This window comes from Anoplopoma fimbria, chromosome 15 (assembly GCF_027596085.1).
Source record: "Anoplopoma fimbria isolate UVic2021 breed Golden Eagle Sablefish chromosome 15, Afim_UVic_2022, whole genome shotgun sequence".
NCBI classification, from domain to species: Eukaryota; Metazoa; Chordata; class Actinopteri; order Perciformes; family Anoplopomatidae; genus Anoplopoma; species Anoplopoma fimbria.
The window spans coordinates 5905949-5925457 of record NC_072463.1 but is presented as its reverse complement, the minus strand read 5'-3'; the positions used below and the strand labels follow the sequence as shown (position 1 = coordinate 5925457).

Genomic DNA, 19509 nt, shown 5'->3' with positions numbered 1-19509 from the left:
TTCATCTATTGCACTGTTTTGCTGCCTTGTCTGTCGAAGCACTTTGTAAACCTTGTTTTTAAAAGGTGCTATATAAATAAAGTTATTATTATTATTTATTATTACCAATTCCAAGTGAGGTAAAACTCCGAATGAGTGTTTCAATAATTAATATTTCTGCTTGTGTCAATGTTTTTTTCAAGTCCACGCTTTGCTTTGAAAATGCTGTTATTTAACTTAAAAGCTTGAACGTTTTGTGATCTAATTTATCTTAAAACTGCTTAGATAATCAGAATCAAAATAACATATTTGCTAAGAAGGGTGTGCCTAAACAATGACTTTCACTCATGTCAAATTAATTTGATTAATGTTACTAGCTGTTATTTCACTGTCTGTGTAAGCACATCAAAAGAGATGCAAATAAACTAACAGCTAGTAACATTAATAACAAACCTGGACAAATAGACAGGACTGGCATGTACACAAGTATTGTAAAAATAGGTGCTTACATAAATATGATATAATTAAAAGGCACCAATGACCAACATTAAAAAAAGAAATGAAACATTTCTGTACAACTTAGGTTTTCTGTAAGTTGTAAACAATAAAAATAATGCAAATACATAGTCTACTTGTTAAAGAAAATGTGTTAAGACTAATAATGTAATCTGTAGCGACAGCAGTGAATATTTTGGGAGAGTCTTATTGCAGCCACAGCGAGGCGTTCCTGTAGAGCTTTATGTATTTATTTTTGTGTGAATTTTATTTGTAAAATTGTTAACAATGGCCGTAATCAAGTACAGCTATTTTAACATATTTTTATTTATTTGTATATTCTTTTATTTAGTCCTCTTAATATTTCCACATTTATTTTATTTTCCTTTTACAGATTAATTATGGCACTCCTATGACTCCATAAACTACTACCACTACTACAAAAATTCCAACAGCATATTGTATTTTGTCCCTCTTATCCCAAAATATCTACTATACTTACAAATTATAGTTAAATATAATGATTAAAAGCAGGCTGTAAATATAGTCTGTACTGATCCTTGACGTGCATGCATTAGCTTATTTATTTATTCTGAAAAACGGTGTTGCTTTTGCCACATTTGGTCAATTCATACAAACACACACATGCACATCGTACATGTCAGTTTGAAAACAGCAGTCTCCTGAAACCAGAGGGTTAAACATCACTGTCATTTTATTTGAACAATAGGACAATAGACACTTTATAAAGTATGGGAAAATACAAATATCTCAAGTTTCACTGATGCCATGAGGCAGCTGGTAATGATGCATGTCTCAGGTGTGTTTTCATTAAAAAGGAAATAAAATAGAATAGTAAGCATTTGATTAGAGAGGACGCCAAGGACGACACATTTGCAAGTTTAAAGTAAAAGAGTCAAGAAGCCAAATATACAACAACTTCACCACAGAGGAGGGAAAGCTGGACCAGATAAATGGCTCAAAACCAAAGGGAACACTTAGTTAAGTAGACCATATACTGAGGTTGATTTTATTTATTGTTACATGATCAATGGACAGTCCATTACAACCCATTTCTATGAAAAATAGCAGTACAGTTTTTTATTTAAAGAAAGTATGGTCAGTAATATTTCAGATAAAGAGCACAGCTGAGACCGGAAGTTTGAAATGCAAGTGTTTGTGTGCAAATAAATTCAGTCTATTCAAATTAATTGATTAATTCAAAATGCATGCAACAAAGCAGCAGATTCTTGAATATATGGCGTTAGAAAAACCATTCAGACATACGTTGAAGCATGCATTTGTTTTACAGTAGCTCGCCACATTTCAGAGATTTTAAGAATTTAGATTCAGAATATAAGTACATTGCATGTTTCAAAATAAATATAGAGACAGACATCATTGAGTGCAGACTGACTGTGCAATTTAGAGAATTTACAGCGAGATTTGAAAGGGTTTTTGCAGGTCATAGGGTCATAAAACTTCAAAAGAATCATTTACGTTGGAGTCATGTTTTTTTGCCTTATCAGCATAATGACTAATGTCGAGCTGACATTGTAAATCTTAACTTTGATGGTGTCAATGATTACAGTTGAGTCAGATCTGACTTTACAGATCAGAAAATTAGAAGAAAAAATAATCCCCCGACAAAGCTTCTCCAATCACCTTCTATTTTTTCCGCAAAACAAATTTGTGACATGTTTACATTTTGGTCTCAACATTTTTTTTGTTGTTTTTTAAAGAGACGTTTATATGACAAAATAAAAACTTAAGACACGCCATTGGTATGGTAGACTTAGCAGTATGACATCATACATTACTGAAGGTAGGGGGCTTTAAATCAGCCACAACACTCCCTCATCTGTTTTACACACAGTTTCTAATAAGAGCTGATAAGGGAACATTTGGATATCATTTGTGCCTATTATTCTTTATTAAAGTCAGATCAATATACAGAGCTGATATTAAGCTTTTATTATGGATCAGAAATCTGCATAATGGAAGTTTCTCTCTCACCTCTCCCACAAAACCAGCCTGTAGCATCAGTAATACAAGTATTTCTTTACAGATTTTAAGTGCATTTCTTGTAGCTTTAACTATCAGAGGCTGGTCTCCCTGCTGTTAAGAGCCACTAATCCTTAAAGTACTAGCAACTGGTTTAACATTTGAGTGTGTTGGATTGTTTAAATGTTGTTTTTCGAGGATCAACAGCAGAAAACATGGAAGAGCTGTTACTTTTGGGCATGAAAAATAGCCAAATACACACAGAGTGTTTGGAAAGTGACACATTTTATGTTATACTCCAACACATTGGATTTGAAATGTGAAAATCAAAAAATATTTCATGTTAACCTTCAGTATGTGTTTCATTTCATAGTAATGTAATTGTATAAATAGATATTAGATATCAGCTGCTGGCACATTCAATAAGCAAATATCAATATCAGCCTTCATAAAGCTATACTGGTCAAACCTTGTTGTGTATGGAAGATTGGAAATCACCTACAAAGTCTTAATGTGAAGCACAACTGGCATTTGGAAAAGTCACAGCTGTCATTGTCAAGCTGCGACCACCAATAAGCAATCAGAATGAAGCACAACATTCATCAACACTAATAACAGCAATAGCTATGATGCACAATATTAGCTAACAATCTTCCTAAAGACACAGTGACCCACTTAAACAGAGCAGCCCAGTAGATTAAAAAGAGGGCAGGTAATGCCCACCCCCCACCTCCACCCCATGTGTGCAGTGTTTTTATGACTGTCATGGTCTCCGGAGACGGAGGTTTGTTGTTAGTAATAGATTGCTCAGTCTGGAATGTTTCAGTGGAAGAATTGTTTACAGGAGTGTGATATCGTTGTAGCAGATATGCAGGTCAAAGGCAGAATACAGCTTTACAGATTGAGTCACACTGTTTTCTCTCCAAACAGATGAAAAGGTGTGATCTGAGGATGGAGTAACGGACAAATCTGCAGTGTGATAAGCACCACCCGAAAGCGTCTGCCAGCTCGTTCTTGTGCACAGGAGAAGGTACAACACATCACATGTAAGTCTTATGATTGGTCTTCGTGTTATTGTCCTTTCTAGACTTGAGTGATTACAGTTTTTTTAAATCATAATGTAATAAATGAATACTGAAGGAAAAAGACTGAAACTACGTAACTATGGTTGGTCAGATGTTCTGGCAGGAAGTTTGCACCACAAAGGAAATTACTGCTATAAAGTATATGCTTACATTACTCTACAAACACCAGAAACAAAAAACAAAAACTAAGACTCCTTCAAATAATGAATGTTTTTTTAAAAACATAAAAAGTTGAATCAAAAGAGAGAAAAAACGCTAAGTGTAAACTACTGAATGTTTCAGAAACTATTGTCACAATGCCTTTAAAATTCTCCTGGATGAAGATGCTGAGGAAGGGAGGATGAGAACTAATTTAATGAATGTCCTCTTTAAGAGCTACGGGGGTGTTAATTCAATACAGACACATAACTGGCACATTGATGATTTTATGGGAGACTAGAGCAGACCGGAGTCAAATAGTGTTTTTAGTTTTCAGCTGCCAGATGGGTGAGGTTTAGTTAGTGCCACACTGAATTGTAATTTACTATAAACTCTACCAAAGAGGCTTGAAACTGAGTACAGAAGGTATTTTCTAACACTATTTAAATCAGGTCTGGTACAGGGAGGAGGGAAACGTTAACTGTAGTGTGTTCTCCCCAAGAGATATGCAATCTGGATCCTCCTCACATCCCAGACCACCGGATGAGATTAGTTTAGCCGAAGATCACGAGTTTCTCTTTGAGCCATTCCTCCGTTAGGTCCTCTGTGTTTCTGATCTCAAACACCTGGAAAAACAGAAAAAAGGGGTAAAGCTTAAGCTTAATAAACAAGACGAACAGGCTTGTGAGCCTTGCTAGCAGCTCTATGAGGCTGTGCGTAGTTGCAGTGGTGCTTTGAGCTAAATGCTAACCACAGTGTAGGGGCCATTTGTCTAAAAAAAATTGAAATCATACTTAAATCAAAAAGGGCCACTGACGAACCATGGGTGGTTAACGTAGGCAAAAGAGTTCATGTCCATGCAAAATTTCTGTGTATCTTATGTTTTATTTAGCGTTTAGCATGGTAATATTTGCTAATCAGCACTAAACATAATATACGGCGGGGGCTGATGGGAAATTCAAAAATGTTGAGCACTTATCTGGCAGATTGTACAACACTTGATTCCAGTGTTGCATTAATTTCCCCTCAGCACTGCTAAGCTAAGACGTAGCATCAATGCTAGCAGCAGCTCACTAACCTTGGACATTCCAACCGTTTGCACCAGTTGGTTTTTGCTTCCTGCGTACATCATCTGCTGCTCTGGTCTGCAACCTGCAGAACACAAATCAGCCCAAACATTAACGTTAATGTCTGTGATGACAGAACAGTGCAGTGAACAACGCATACCGTTCATTAAGGACAAAACTCTTGAGGGTGTTCTTACCCACTGGACTGGAGAAGATGAAGCAGAGAGGGTAGGAAATGCGTCCATCATCATGGAGGTATTTATAGCTGTAGACGATAAACGTTCCTGGTGCTAAGGACAGTCGACATATTTACATATCGGCCTGCTCAAGTCAGAAAGAACACAAATCAGGACTTGACTTTTTAATTTATTTAACAAGCCAAAACAGAATGATTTAAGATCCAGCATGAATACACAGACAATGTTGCAGGAAGAATATATATTACCAGTTAATCGTAACCTTGAGTAGCTGCTTAAGTGCATTCATTTTAACTTGTGATATACAACATAAAAAAGGCCAAGAAGCGATGAAAATTTATTTAAATACTATTAAAATTAGACAGGTCACTTATTCAAAGGATATCTGGGCTGTCTCTCCGGCAGTTCATCCCTCAGATCATCAGGAGAAATGTCCTGAAAAAAAGACACATTTGTAATCAGCAGTTCATTGAGCAATGTCTTAAATTACACTTAATGTAGAAAAGCAATTATTCATCTATATTTATTAGCTGTACGTCAAAAACTAATTTAACTGCCCAAGGTTCAACAAACTGATGATCACATCATTAAGTTTGGTACATGAACATTTTAAAAGTGAAAGTTAATGAACTTGTTCTGCAAATACAAGAATTAAGAATAACTCATTTACCACATATTCCTCTTCAAGAATAACCAGCTGCTTATCTTTATCAATCTTCACTGAGGGGCAAAAAAGAAAAGAAAAGATTATCAATCACATGCGTTTAGTAGTAAAGGTTACATTCAAAAGTAACACATTTTCATGTTTTTGTCTGGAAAAACAATTAAATACTAAAAAAAGAAGTTGTATAATATTTCTGCTCATATTTCCTAACACGAATATAAAACTGAGTATACCTTAGAGTCAGAGTTCATGCCATGCAAACACACTCTTAATCCAATTTAACTGTGATGACATTTTGATCGACAGATAGCAGAGGATAAAGGTTAAGCTTAATTTGATACTCGACACCGATGCAACACTAAACTCTCTCACCACCTGCTGAATTAAGAGCAGCTCTCCCCTCTGCAGCTGCCCAATCTAGTATCCTTTTACTTTTTCTGTCACTCTGCATTCTGCCAAGGGCTTTGATTCCACAGATACAAATAATCACGTTGGAACACAAAGACTAACAACAATGTCAATAATGCTTAATTAATATTTCCCTATATAGTCCACTTCCACCTGGAAATCCTAAGATTATAAATAGCTGCAGAAACATTTTTTTATTTGTAGGCCACTAGTTCCCTCGACAAATGGCCTACTGGGATTTTTTTCCATTGCATTTTGGATTTTTGCAGAAAATAAGCTCTGTGGCAAATGTTCATGATACTCAGCAAGATAGTCTTTCCAAATGAACACTCCTTTATTGATTTTTGCAGCCTGAATACAATCACCAGCAGTAAAAAGCTAACACTGGGCTGTAAATAAACTACACCGCGATAAAAAATACAGAACGAGGCTGCAAAGGCGGCGTGATGACGTTTTGTAGTCTCATTTAACTTGTTCATTGGAGATGACGGAACCGGAAGAGTTTTAGGACTCATTCCTGCAGCAACTATATTGCTCTTTGACCTTAACACATTATCAAAAGAGATAATGTGTGAGTGGAAGAGAAGAAATTGAAATACTCACTAACGATGGCAGCATTATTAGTCTCCTTCCGCATACGGAACTGCTTCACCTTTTTCACCAGCTCTTCGTCCACATCACACACCACCAGTGATTCACTCTGGTAAAAAACAAACAAACAGGAGAAACATCCACTTACATTTCAAATTCATGAACAAAAACCAGCGGCACAGAACACAGATTAAGCTCCTCTGCATCTGTTGTCTTCTGTCTTTGTACAAAGTTAACAAACTAAAGTCTAGATCTTTGGATTTAAACGTAATTAATTACATTTTTGTCCCCGTCATCACCCACTGAAAAGTATTCATCTCTACATAGAACGTATCTAAAGGCCATGTAGACTAATGTCATTGATATGATGTTAAATGTGCAGATTCCATCGTCTCCATCCATATGTAAACTTGAGAATGTAAAGCATCTGTATTTGTTTCTGTATTTCTGGCAGTATCGTAATGAACTGGGAAAAAAACCCTGAAAAATAACCGTTACAGTATGGATAACTGGCTTAAAGAATATATGGACTTGTTAGCAATGGAGCAAGCCGCTTACGCCCTCCAACAGAATGAATTGTAGGTACAAATAAAGAAATTTACAACAATTAAGTGCTTCAGTGATGTATTTCAACTGTTGTTTTTTATTGCTTATAATCAGAAAAATATGAATAAATATTGAAGCATCTTGAATTTAAATTTTCCCTGTTTTTGAGGATGTTTGCAGAGAGTCTATATGTACGGCAGGCAGCTGCAGAGTCACAGACTGAAGCTTCAAGTGACTTTCATGCATTTTATTGCTAAAATGTAAAATAAATATGTTAGTATCCTGCATTAGCACAAGTAAACACTCATTTAAAAACTATTGTTCTTCTGAGGTCCAATCTGACCCAGAGGCTTAATTCAGACTGACAACATAAACCGGTATCATGAGGATTGTATTGGTCTGAACCTCTGTCCCATCCACACACACAGCATTACATAACTCCAGTACAAAGACACAAACTCCTCAAGAGTCTCTGAATTCTATAATTGCACCTTCCTGAACAGATGGCTGGTGGGAGTTAGGATTTCAATGAGCCCAGAGAGAGATCTCTACAGATTAAGAGGAGACTGGAGAGTGTGTGGTAGGGACTGAGAGAGAGTTTGGGGGGAAAAACAGGATGCAAAGGAAGATCATGCGGAAACAGGCACGACAATAAAAAGCTGTGGGAGGCCACATGTTGACTTCTGGTCACTGACAGCTGGCTCACTGGTTTATTATGATAGTTCATGCAGGGGATAAGAGTCATGACTCTAACTGTACAGGTAATCTAATGCATCTTATTAGAATGTTGTTCGACACTGAAGACAGTCGAGCTGTCAGACCAATCAAACAAAACCTGGAGGTAATCATTGTTCATCAGGATAATCCATCGAGCCAGACTAGTAAAAACACATCACTGCTGAGATGTTAAGCTGACCACACTGAGCCAGCTCGCTCTTCAAAATAAAAGCATACACTACTGGACGTCTGGGGGGAAAAAAGATAAGTGGAGCAAGAATCATATTTGAATATTAGAGCTAAAATGATGAGTCTACTGGGAGAATAATAATGTTCAGACACGAGTATTAAAGGTTGATTTCTGGTCTAAATCCCTCCTACCACTGCAAGCAAGCTTAAATGTGCAATTGTGTTAAATTGTGCAATAATAGTGATAATAGTTATTCTGTCTGTATATATAATATTTCAGTTACTGTGGATTCTTTACTGTTTTTTATTGCTCATTTATGATACTTATTTTTGATCTTGTTTTTTTACTATGTCTCTTGTTTTGCACTATCCTCTATGCTGCTGTAATCCTGTAAATTTCCCGGCTGCGGGACTAATAAAGGATTATCTTATCTCTAAATAACGTGTGTGAGATATAACCTGAAATATTATAGATGCTTTCATTTTATCATATTTGTGTCCAATATTATAATGTCATAACATCATTTTGTACTGGAACTCGTGAGTCACAGCACATTAAAAAAAAATATATTATGGTGTGTGATTTTCACCTCAATGGTTTTTTGTCCCGCCGTTGTTTAACATTTTATTTATTGTCCCACAGCCTGAGTTCTTGATTAAATCATATTTAGTCTTATTAAGATATCCAGTTTAACATTTTATTTATTGTCCCACAGCCTCTATTTATTATTATTAAATCACATGTAGTCTTATTAAAATGTCCAGTTTAACATTTTATTTATTGTCCCACAGCCTCTATTTATTATTAAATCACATTTAATCTTATTAAAATGTCCAGTTTAACATTTTATTTATTGTCCCACAGCCTGAGTTCTTGATTAAATCACATTTAATCTTATTAAAATGTCCAGTTTAACATTTTATTTATTGTCCCACAGCCTCTGTTTATTATTAAATCACATTTAGTCTTATTAAAATATCCTTTTATTTATTGTCACACAGCCTCTATTTATTATTACTAAATGACTGTAATGTAATGTAGTCTTATTAAAATGTCCAGTTTAGTATTTTATTTATTGTGTTTTATTCTGAAATCCTTAACCGGAAGCGCGTCATGTCCTGCTGTGTCCAGCTTGACTCCCACACAATGGACTGAGGGTGGCACTGATGCTAGGCTAGCAGGCTAACGCTGGACAGTCTGTCTGCGGTCTCTCTTTCCCTCACTAGAACCCGGAAGTTCACATTTGTGTAGAGCACACGGTTAAAAAGCAGAACTGTGAATAAAGACATCTAACGACCGACAAACTCACCATTGTCGTAGAGTTAAAACCCTGAAGCTGCAGCTGCTGATCTGAATGGAAGAGACGCCAACAATGTGTTTTTTCCTCTCACTTCACATCATCTTGTGACTGGTTTGACCAATCCCAAACCAGCGCCCCCTGCTGCAGAAGGTGGTCATGAATCTCTCCTCACTATTGTCCCACAGCCTCTATTTATTATTATTAAATCACATTTAGTCTTATTAAAATATCCTTTTATTTATTGTCATTCTATTTATTATTATTAAATCACATTTAGTCTTATTAAAATATCCTTTTATTTATTGTCACACAGCCTCTATTTATTATTATTAAATCACATTTAGTCTTATTAAAATATCCTTTTATTTATTGTCACACAGCCTCTATTTATTATTATTAAATCACATTTAGTCTTATTAAAATTTATTTATTAAATCACATTTAGTCTTATTAAAATGTCCACAGCCTCTATTTATTATTATTAAATCACATTTAGTCTTATTAAAATATCCTTTTATTTATTGTCACACAGCCTCTATTTATTATTATTAAATCACATTTAGTCTTATTAAAATGTCCAGTTTAGTTTTTATTTATTGTCCCACAGCCTCTTTATTATTAAATCACATTTAGTCTTATAAAATATCCAGTTTAATTAAATCATTTTATTTATTGTCCCACAGCCTCTTTATTATTAAATCACATTTAGTCTTATTAAAATGTCCAGTTTAACATTTTATTTATTGTCCCACAGCCTCTATTTATTATTAAATCACATTTAGTCTTATTAAAATGTCCAGTTTAACATTTTATTTATTGTCCCACAGCCTCTATTTATTATTATTAAATCACATTTAATCTTATTAAAATGTCCAGTTTAGTATTTTATTTATTGTCCCACAGCCTCTTTATTATTAAATCACATTTAGTCTTATTAAAATGTCCAGTTTAGTTTTTTATTTATTGTCCCACAGCCTCTTTATTATTAAATCACATTTAGTCTTATTAAAATATCCAGTTTAACATTTTATTTATTGTCCCACAGCCTCTATTATTTATTATTAAATCACATGTAATCTTTACAGGATTTACAGCAGCATAGGGTATAGTGCAAACAAGAGACATAGTAAAAAAAGAAGATGTTACACAGAGACTGGAGGTTTTTTTTGTCTGAGTCTTAAATAAACAGAGATGTCACTTTATAGAATAAAAGGTTGATCTACTAAATGTACGTCTAATCCATTAAAATCTCATTAATCGTCAATTTACAAATTTAGCTGGATGTAAAGGGGAGACTTGAGATATTTGTATTTTCCCATACTTTATAAAGTGTCTATTGTCCTATTGTTCAAATAAAATGACAGTGATGTTTAACCCTCTGGTTTGAGGAGACTGCTGTTTTCAAACTGACATGTATGCATGTGTGTGTTTATATGAATTGACCAAATGTGGCAAAAGCAACACCGTTTTTCAGAATAAATAAACAAGCTAATGGATGCATGTCAAGGATCAGTACAGACTATATTTACAGCCTTCTTTTAATTACTATATTTAATTATAATTTGTAAGTATAATAGATATTTTGGGATAAGAGGGACAAAATACAATATGCTGGTAGCATTTTTGTAGTAGTGGTAGTTTATGGAGTCATAGGAGTGACTTAATAAATCTGTAAAAGAATAAGAAAATAAATGTGGAAATATGAAAAGGGGACTAAATAGAAGAATGTATAAATAAATCCAAAGATTTGTAAATTGACAACTTTTATTTTTATTTTTTTAAATGTGTTACTTTTAAAACATTTCTGTCACAGCTTGTCACGCTATTATTTCCTTTTTACTTTTATATACAGTACCAGTTAAAAGTTTGGACACACCTTCTCATTCAACTACTTTGAAGAATCTAAAATATAAAACATATTCTGGTTTGTTGAGCATTTGTTTGTTTACCACAAAATTCCAAATGTGTTCCTTCATAGTTTGGATGTCTTCAATATTAATCTACAATGTAGAAAAAAATAAAAAAATAAATAAAGAAAAACCATTGAATGAGAAGGTGTGTCCAAACTTTTGACTGGTACTGTATTTCCAATCAGTATTTAGTTATTTGCATTATTTTTATTGTTTACAACTTACAGAAAACTTTGTACAAAAAGTTTTACAGAGATGCTGTATTTCTTTTTTTAAGGTTGGTCATTGGTGCCTTTTAATTATATCATATTTATGTAAACACCTATTTTTTCAATACTTATGTACATGCCAGTCCTGTCTATTTGTCCAGATTTGTTATTAATGTTACTAGCTGTTAGTTTATTTGCATCTCTTTTGATGTGCTTACACAGAAAATGAAATCTACAATGTAGAAAAAAATAAAAATAAAAATAAAGAAAAACTATTGAATGAGAAGGTGTGTCCAAACTTTTGACTGGTACTGTAAATGTACGTCTAATCAATTAAAATCTCATTAATCATAAGAGAGAGATAATCCTTTATTAGTCCCGCAGCGGGGAAATTTGCAGGCTTACAGCAGCATAGAGTAAAGTGCACACAAGAGACATAGTAGAAGAAGACAAGATAAAAAATAAAAAATGAAAATGAAAATGAAAATGAAAATAAAATAAATAAATAAATAAATAAATAAATAAATAAATAAATAAATAAATAAATAAATAAATAAATAAATAAATAAATAAATAAATAAATAAATTAAGCTGAATGTAAAGGGAATTTACTTTTATTTAATTTAATTTTTTTAATGTGTTACTTTTAAACCATTTCTCTCACAGCTTGTCTTATTTCCTTTTCACTTTTATATAACTTGTTTTCAGTGTGTTCGTGTGCGTGTGTTCGTGTTTGCGCACGTCCGCTCCGGAACGCGCCCGCCCTTCAGATACGTCATCAGCGAAGCGCGTGTCCGCTCCTTCCTTCCTCGCCTCAGAGTTGTAGTTGTGAGAGGAGCCGTAGGACGCTAGCTTGTAGTTTCACACCTCGGCAGGCTAAAGTAGCTTTGCTAACTGGCTCCAACAGCTGGAGACACCATCTCTGTTAACACACATACCGTTTGAGAGGAGCTCATCTTCTGCTGAGGTAGAATACAACATAATGTTCACTGTTTATTCTCTTATTACTAGAATAAACAAACGAGCTAAGTGGACTGTTAGCCGCTGTTAGCTAGCTCGGTAGCCAACTATGTGACATCAGTTAACTACTATGTATCTGTAAATAATGCAGCTAAACTCTGGGTATCATCTGTGCAGAATGTAGTAATGATATTTAAGTTATATCTAGATATCTGGACTCTGACCTAATGGGTTTAGTCACCAGTCAGGGATGGAAACATTTACTGTGTTATTACTCAGCCTGTGTGTGACCAGCCCTCTGTGTGTGACAGCTTGTTATAACAACTTCCTTATGAAACTAATCAAAGTTGTGTCTTTTATTATTTTTTTTTAGATCATGGCAGATTTCTCGGTGAGTTTAAATGAAACACCATTGTTATGTGGTTGAACAGATCTTCATTTGTGTTCACAGAGAGTCACGTTTCCTTTCTCTTCTTCCTCTAGCTGTCAGATGCTTTAGGAGACGACTCTCCGAGCCAGGCAAAGAAGATTGGAAACACTAACCCGACCGCTCCGGCCAGTCACCCTCAACCTCCTGCCAATCCAGGATGGCCGGGTTCAGCCCCAGGAGCTCCCACCCAGCCCTCCGCTCCGGGGGACTTTTCTGGTGGATCCTCTGGTCCGGGGGCGCCAGGGCAGTTCCCATATCAATCTGGTCCTGGGGCACCAGGGCAGTACCCGGGACCTCCTTCAGCACCTGGTGGGTTCCCCCCTGGTCCTGGGATACCTGGACAATACCCACCTGCACCAGGAGCTCCAGGCCAGTTTCCCTCCAGCCCCGGAGCCCCTGGGCAGTTCCCAGGCCAGCACCCAGGGCAGCATCCTGGGCAGTACCCCGGGCAGTTCCCTGGGCAGCACCCTGGGCAGTTCCCCGGGCAGTACCCACCTGAAGGAGCTCCAGGACAGCTACCTGGAGGCCCTGTTTCTTACCCAACTGGACCATTTCCTTCTGGCCCCGGAGCTCCCCCTGGGCCTTATCCAAATGTGCCTTACCCAGGAGGTCAGCCAGGAGGAGGCAATGGGATGTACGGACCCGGTGGTCCAGGTGCATTCCCTCCTCCAGCTGGCCCTGGTTCCTTCCCTGCATTCCCTGGTGGAGGCTTCCCCCCAATGCCCACTGGGTCATGGGGACCCCCTGCAGGTGGAGGCTTCCCTCAAGCCCCTGGCCCCTTTGGTCCTGGCCCTGGGCCTATGGGTCCATACGGTGGGCCTGCCGCTCCAGGAGGCATGCTGGTGAGTACTAACAGTGTTTACTAAAACCTTTATGTTGCTTGCTTGCTGCATTTCTTTGCTGATGTGTTTTTCCTTTGGTGCGCAGTGGAGCATCTCTCTTAAGGTGGCAGGTTTTGTTATTTAGGTTGGGATATTACTACCAACTACACTGCTGCCACTTCAGCAGGTCTCCTGCTGACCTCATATGGATATTTAATTCTACTCTAGCACAGGGTTTCTTCTAGAATATTCAATGTGACTGATGTGGTGTCTTCCTATTACTGCTGACGGAGGTAAAGATAGCTAGTTTCCTGCCTTGTTGGGATTTTACTGCATGGTGGTACATTTTCAGTGAAGGCTGCGTTTGGATTATTTCTGTCTTGGGCTCTGCTGGGGTGCAAAGCAAAACATAAAACAGAATCCACAAATATTCAATAGTAGTTATCAAAAATGTATTCTTGTCTTTCAGCCCAGATATAATCCACCATATAATTGAAACCAATGAACTCAACTTTTCAGTCGGACAAGGACATCACTTCCAGAATCAACACATGGTTTGATTAGGCAACATGAACATGTGGAAGGATTATTTACACAGTATAAAGTTAGGATATATGTTCGATCTGCCTGGGCAATGTATTAATTTAATTAAGTGCAATTTACACAGAACTCATGTTTAATTCATGTATGAAGACACGTTTATATTCTCTGATAAAATCACAGTTTGATTAAATCTTGTATGGTCACTTTTGTACATGTTTATTACTCAAAAATATCTTTTTTATCTTCTGTCATTTAAGTCAGAAGTCATTTTGTGCTGTTGATGCCTTGCTTCGGTGAAAACCGATTTAACATTTATTTTTTGTTTTACTTTTTCTGTTCTTGTCTTGACTAGTCATTGTGAATGGCGTAAGAGTGTTGAACTAAATGGAGGGGGTGACTCATGGGGTGTTTCATTAGGAATGTGGGCTGGGTTAAAGTTTTGAATAATGTTGAACTAAAAATTCCCTCACTAGTTTGTGATATTTCGTACTGTGCTGTATATCACCAAGTTCAGAGTATTAGTGATCAAATGTGAACAATTCTACTTTCTGTTCCTTGGGATATTATGAACACAATACAATCTGTTTCCTATTGTGTATTTTTGCCTAATAAACACAGTTAATCATAATTTCTTGTTATGCATTCTTGTTAACTTCATTTTTAAACAGAGCATTGTAAATGTATCGTCACAATATAATCATTTGTGAATATTTCTCACAGATGGTGCCGTATGATCTCCCACTTCATGCTGGAATTATGCCACGACTTGTAATCACGATAGAGGGGGAGGCTTTTCCTGGTGCAGACAAGTACGTTCATCCTCAAATTCTGACGCTGTATCCATCCTTATCCTCCAGATCATGTTTGCAAAATACTTAAACAGGCCCTATTATGCTATTTTCAGGGTGCATATTTTTATCTCAAGTTACAGTTACAACATGTTGACATGCGTTAATGCTCATAATCCTCCTTGTTTTTCTCATCCTGGCTGTCCTGCAGCACCTCTTCTCACCCTCTCTCTGAAATGCTCCGTTGTAGCTTTGCTCCTCCCTCCAGAAAGTAAAGTCTGTTCTGATTGGTCAGCTAGTCCGCTCTATTGTGATTGGTCAACTTTTCACATTTCAAAAAACTCTTCCTCCAGAGCTTCAGCTCCGTCTCTCTTTTGTTGTTTGAGGGCCAAACTAGCTGGAAGGAGTTTTACGTCACTTCTGTAACATTATGACCTCATAAAGTTACAGAAGTGAAGGAGAGAATTCAATGGAGCCGTTTCAGGAGCTTAGGAGCTTCTGAGGGGGAGGGTAACTCCTTTTAGGCGTGGACTTCAGGTTTTACACTCTACAGACCTTTTACATGTACAGAAATATATATAACACACTAAAGAAGAGGGAAAAAGTGGAAAAGCATAATAGGGCCTCTTTAATTAATTATCACTACTATAACTTCTTTTGTTAAAGCCACATATATCTTGTATTTATTGGACAATGGAAAAAATGATTAGTTGTCCGCAGCACTCAGTCCTGATCTTTTTCTTGCAGGTTCCAAATCGACTTCATCAAAGGCTCAGATGTCGTCTTTCACTTAAATCCTCGATTTCATGAGCAAACAGTCGTCAGAAACTCCAACCTCGGCGGCTGTTGGGGTCCAGAGGAGCGGGAAGGGTTTTTCCCATTTGTTCCCGGACGCCGTTTTGAGGTAAAGTGTTTTAGTGATGGAACTGTACTTTAGGCAAATCAGTTGTTATACCTGCAGTCTGAACCTGTATTCGGGTCAACACTTTGCATGTTTTTACATAAACTTCCTATTGCTCCCCCCTGCAGCTGAAGATCCTTATCGAGGAGGACTCGTTTAAAGTGGCGGTGGACAGCAACCACCTGCTGGAGTACGAGCACAGAGTCGGCGGGCTGGAGGAAGTGAACCTGCTGCGAGTGACTGGAGACATCGACCTATACAGCGTAGCCCCCAACATGATCTGAATCACAGCTACTAAACCAGATGCTGTACGGGAGACCCGGCGTTACACCGTATTTGAAACAGTTCAAATACCTTGATGGAGTTTTTGAGGCACAATAGTCAGTAAAAATGCAATCTTTGCCCTCTTGGCACTTTGTCATTTATTACAGAGCAGATGGCAGATTAACAAAGGTCAGCACATTATAATCCTTTTCTCTTATTTGCTGGATGATATCTCTTTTTGTTTTTTGCCTCTCACAATCCAATATATTTAACAACATAACAATATCAAAATAGTGAATGAGCTGAAGTGCAACTAAAACAGGCGTTTTGAGGAAACACTAATTTAAACCTAATGACAAGATTGTGGGCCAAGTGGAACATATTTTCCACTAGTATGCTGTATTTTGTTTACAGTACGTGTATGTTTATTAACCTGTCCTTTATAGCAACATCTTGATGAGCCTTTGTGATGCATGAGAGTGTGATGCTGAAAAATCAACTAGGTCTCCTTTTCCCCTTCCTACATCAGTGCTGGCTGATCCTGCTAAGACTCACTGGCCTGTTAGCATCCATATGCTCATGATGAAGTTTCTTAAAATGTATTTATATACAGACTTTGAGCTCCTCCTTTCTTCAGTATTAATCCTCCTGACCTCTTAGACTGGAGGGTCGTGTTTTACGAATTATGATTTCATGTTGAAGTCAAATGGAATGCTAAAAAAGTGAGGCTCAATTTAAAGTAAGTCGTTGAGGAGAGGGATGAGATCTCTGATTAGTTGCCAAAGATAACAGTGGTAAAATATTTTGAGATTATATGCTTATAAAATAAAGGGCAACAAACAAATAATGACTGATGATGCTGTTTGATTCAGAATGTTGTATACTTTTCTGCCTGTGCACATAATAAATACTAGTTTCCCTGTTCCCATTGTTTATTTTACCCCAAAGTGGAGAAAGCTTTTCCTCTGCTAGCAGTCAAATATCTGAGTTTAATAGGATTTATTTCTGTGCATTTGATGCATCACAGTGGTAAAATGTATATCATCATCATAATTTGATTTATATAAAATAATTCCTTCTCTGACTATAAATAGCTTGAAACAAAAACAAGACTTAAGATTTTGGAAAGTTGAAGTAGATTTATATAACAATTAATTATTTGATTATAGCTCAAAATGCTTGTAACAAAAATAAGACTAAGATTTATGAAACATAAAGTAGATTAATATAACAATTAATTATTTGACTAGCTCAAACTTCTTGAAACTAAAATAAGACGAAGATTTATGAAACATAAAGTAGATAAATATAACAATTCATTATTTGACTATAGCTCAAAATGCTTGAAACAAAAATAAAACATGAATAAAGAGTTATTTCGAGAGAAAAAAGCTAAATAATAAAATATTTAGCTTTTAAAAGAAGACACAGTTGTAGCAGAGCTAAATTCATGTGGTAGAGAATTCCAGAGATAAGGACCATAATGACTGAGATAAGACATCTTGGAAATAAAATAATGTGCTATATTTAATTAAAAACTGAGCAGATTATGTGCAATAAATATTCCAGTGTCCAATCTAGAATCATGTACACTATGTAGAGCTGAGGATTTAACATTAACCCTTTCATGCATGAATTATGACAACCTCAGTCAGGATTTTTTTACCAAGTGTTTTTATTGCTCTTTAAGAGAGATAAGATAAAATAAGATAATCCTTTATTAGTCCCGCAGCGGGGAAATTTGCAGGCTTACAGCAGCATAGAGTAAAGTGCACACAAGAGACATAGTAAAAGAAAGACAAGATAAAAATAAAAAAACAAGTATTATAAATAAGCAATAAGAAACAGTAGAAAAAACAAGGCATGAAAAACAAGATTTGAACTTTTTCAAAGAGATTTTTACATGTCCACTCAGGTGGACAGCATGCATTTTTGTTTTCAACTGAAAAAAATATGTATTTAACAAACAAATTAATAAAATGATATATAAAGATGTGAAAACTATAAAATAATATATGTATATACAAAGAAAATGTGCAGACTATCTTTTATGATAAAAAAATAATAATAAGCACCCAGGGCACAAAGCCACAAGACACTGCATGCAGATGTACTTAGTTCTTCGTGTGCATGCAGCATCATGGCATCTGTTTGCATTGTTTGCTCCAGTGGTTTCCAGAGCCAAACCTGATCTCAGGGGGAGCCTTGGATGTGCAACTATGCCATCAAAACCCATGCATATACAAGAAAACATTTGAATAGCTGTCCACTGTAGTGACCTCTATGCATGAAAGGGTTTTTAAAAGCACAAACATCTTATCTGTAGTACTCTCAGTGGTTCTCAACCTTTTTTCAGTGATGTACCCCCTGTGAAATACTTTTTCAGCCAAGTACCCCCTAACCAGCGCAAAGCATTTTTGGTTGAAAAAAAGATGTAATACACAGCACTGTGCCATCAGTGTCTGATTTATTAAACTGTCAGCCTGTGGAATAAGCTCCCGGAGAAGATCAGGGCCTTAGACTCCCTCACCGCTTTTAAATCAAATCTTAAAACTCACCTGTTCCTCTCTGCCTTCCCCTAAGGTCTTGGTAATTTAGATTGCTTGTGTTTGGGTGGTTGTTCAGTTTTAATAGATATTCTTAGATTTCATTATGATTAAATTAATTCATTTATTTAAATTCTTATTTTATTTTTTTGTTTGTTTTTAGCGCTTTATTATTACATTTGATTATTGTGATTGTTCTACCCTGTGCAGCACCTTGAGATTTCTTTGTATTTTAAAGTGTGCTATATAAATAAAATAAGATAAGATAAGATAAGATAAGATAATCCTTTATTAGTCCCGCAGCGGGGAAATTTGCAGGCTTACAGCAGCATAGAGTAAAGTGCACAGAAGAGACATAGTAAGAAAGACAAGATAAAAAAAAAAAAAGAAAAAAAAAAAAAAAAAAAAAAGTATTATAAATAAGCAATAAAAACAGTAGAAAAACACAGTAACTGAAATATAATATTTACAGACAGAAAAAAACTATTTTAACTATTATTGCACAGTGTTTTTATTGTCATGTGTCATGTGGTCTGCTGGGAGCAGAGCTGGTTGTGCAGCCTGACAGCAGCAGGAAGGAAGGACCTGCGGTAGGGGGTGAAGCCTGCGGTTATTATTAACACTGAAGATTGCATTGTTGCATTGAATTCAGTTTATGAACTTCACACACTCATGGGGTATGTGAAGCAGCCGGTCCATTATTATATTATTATTATTAACACTGAAGATTGCATTGTTGCATTGAATTCAGTTTAT

General features: G+C 36.1%; 2 protein-coding genes across 3 annotated transcripts; one reads left to right on the top strand and one right to left on the bottom strand.

The window, feature by feature from the left end:
• Window positions 1–1189: 1189 nt before the first annotated feature.
• On the bottom strand, window positions 1190–9508 carry gmfb (glia maturation factor, beta). Its single transcript, XM_054613520.1, has 7 exons — window positions 9391–9508; window positions 6641–6737; window positions 5636–5685; window positions 5351–5400; window positions 4966–5048; window positions 4780–4853; window positions 1190–4327 (listed from the first exon to the last, which is right to left on the bottom strand). Exons 1-7 carry the CDS (start codon window positions 9391–9393, stop codon window positions 4256–4258), a joined length of 429 nt encoding a protein of 142 aa, XP_054469495.1. The 5' UTR covers window positions 9394–9508; the 3' UTR covers window positions 1190–4255.
• Window positions 9509–12316: 2808 nt separating this feature from the next.
• Window positions 12317–17131, top strand: lgals3a (lectin, galactoside binding soluble 3a). Of its 2 annotated transcripts, XM_054613502.1 has the most exons (6): window positions 12317–12467; window positions 12834–12851; window positions 12944–13732; window positions 14975–15063; window positions 15790–15946; window positions 16072–17131. In XM_054613502.1, exons 2-6 carry the CDS (start codon window positions 12837–12839, stop codon window positions 16225–16227), a joined length of 1206 nt encoding a protein of 401 aa, XP_054469477.1. In that variant the 5' UTR covers window positions 12317–12467; window positions 12834–12836; the 3' UTR covers window positions 16228–17131. The 2 variants fall into 2 exon arrangements, with proteins under 2 accessions (XP_054469477.1, XP_054469478.1); XM_054613503.1 differs by lacking the exons at window positions 14975–15063; window positions 15790–15946; window positions 16072–17131 and adding an exon at window positions 14181–14298.
• The last annotated feature ends 2378 nt before the right edge of the window (window positions 17132–19509 follow it).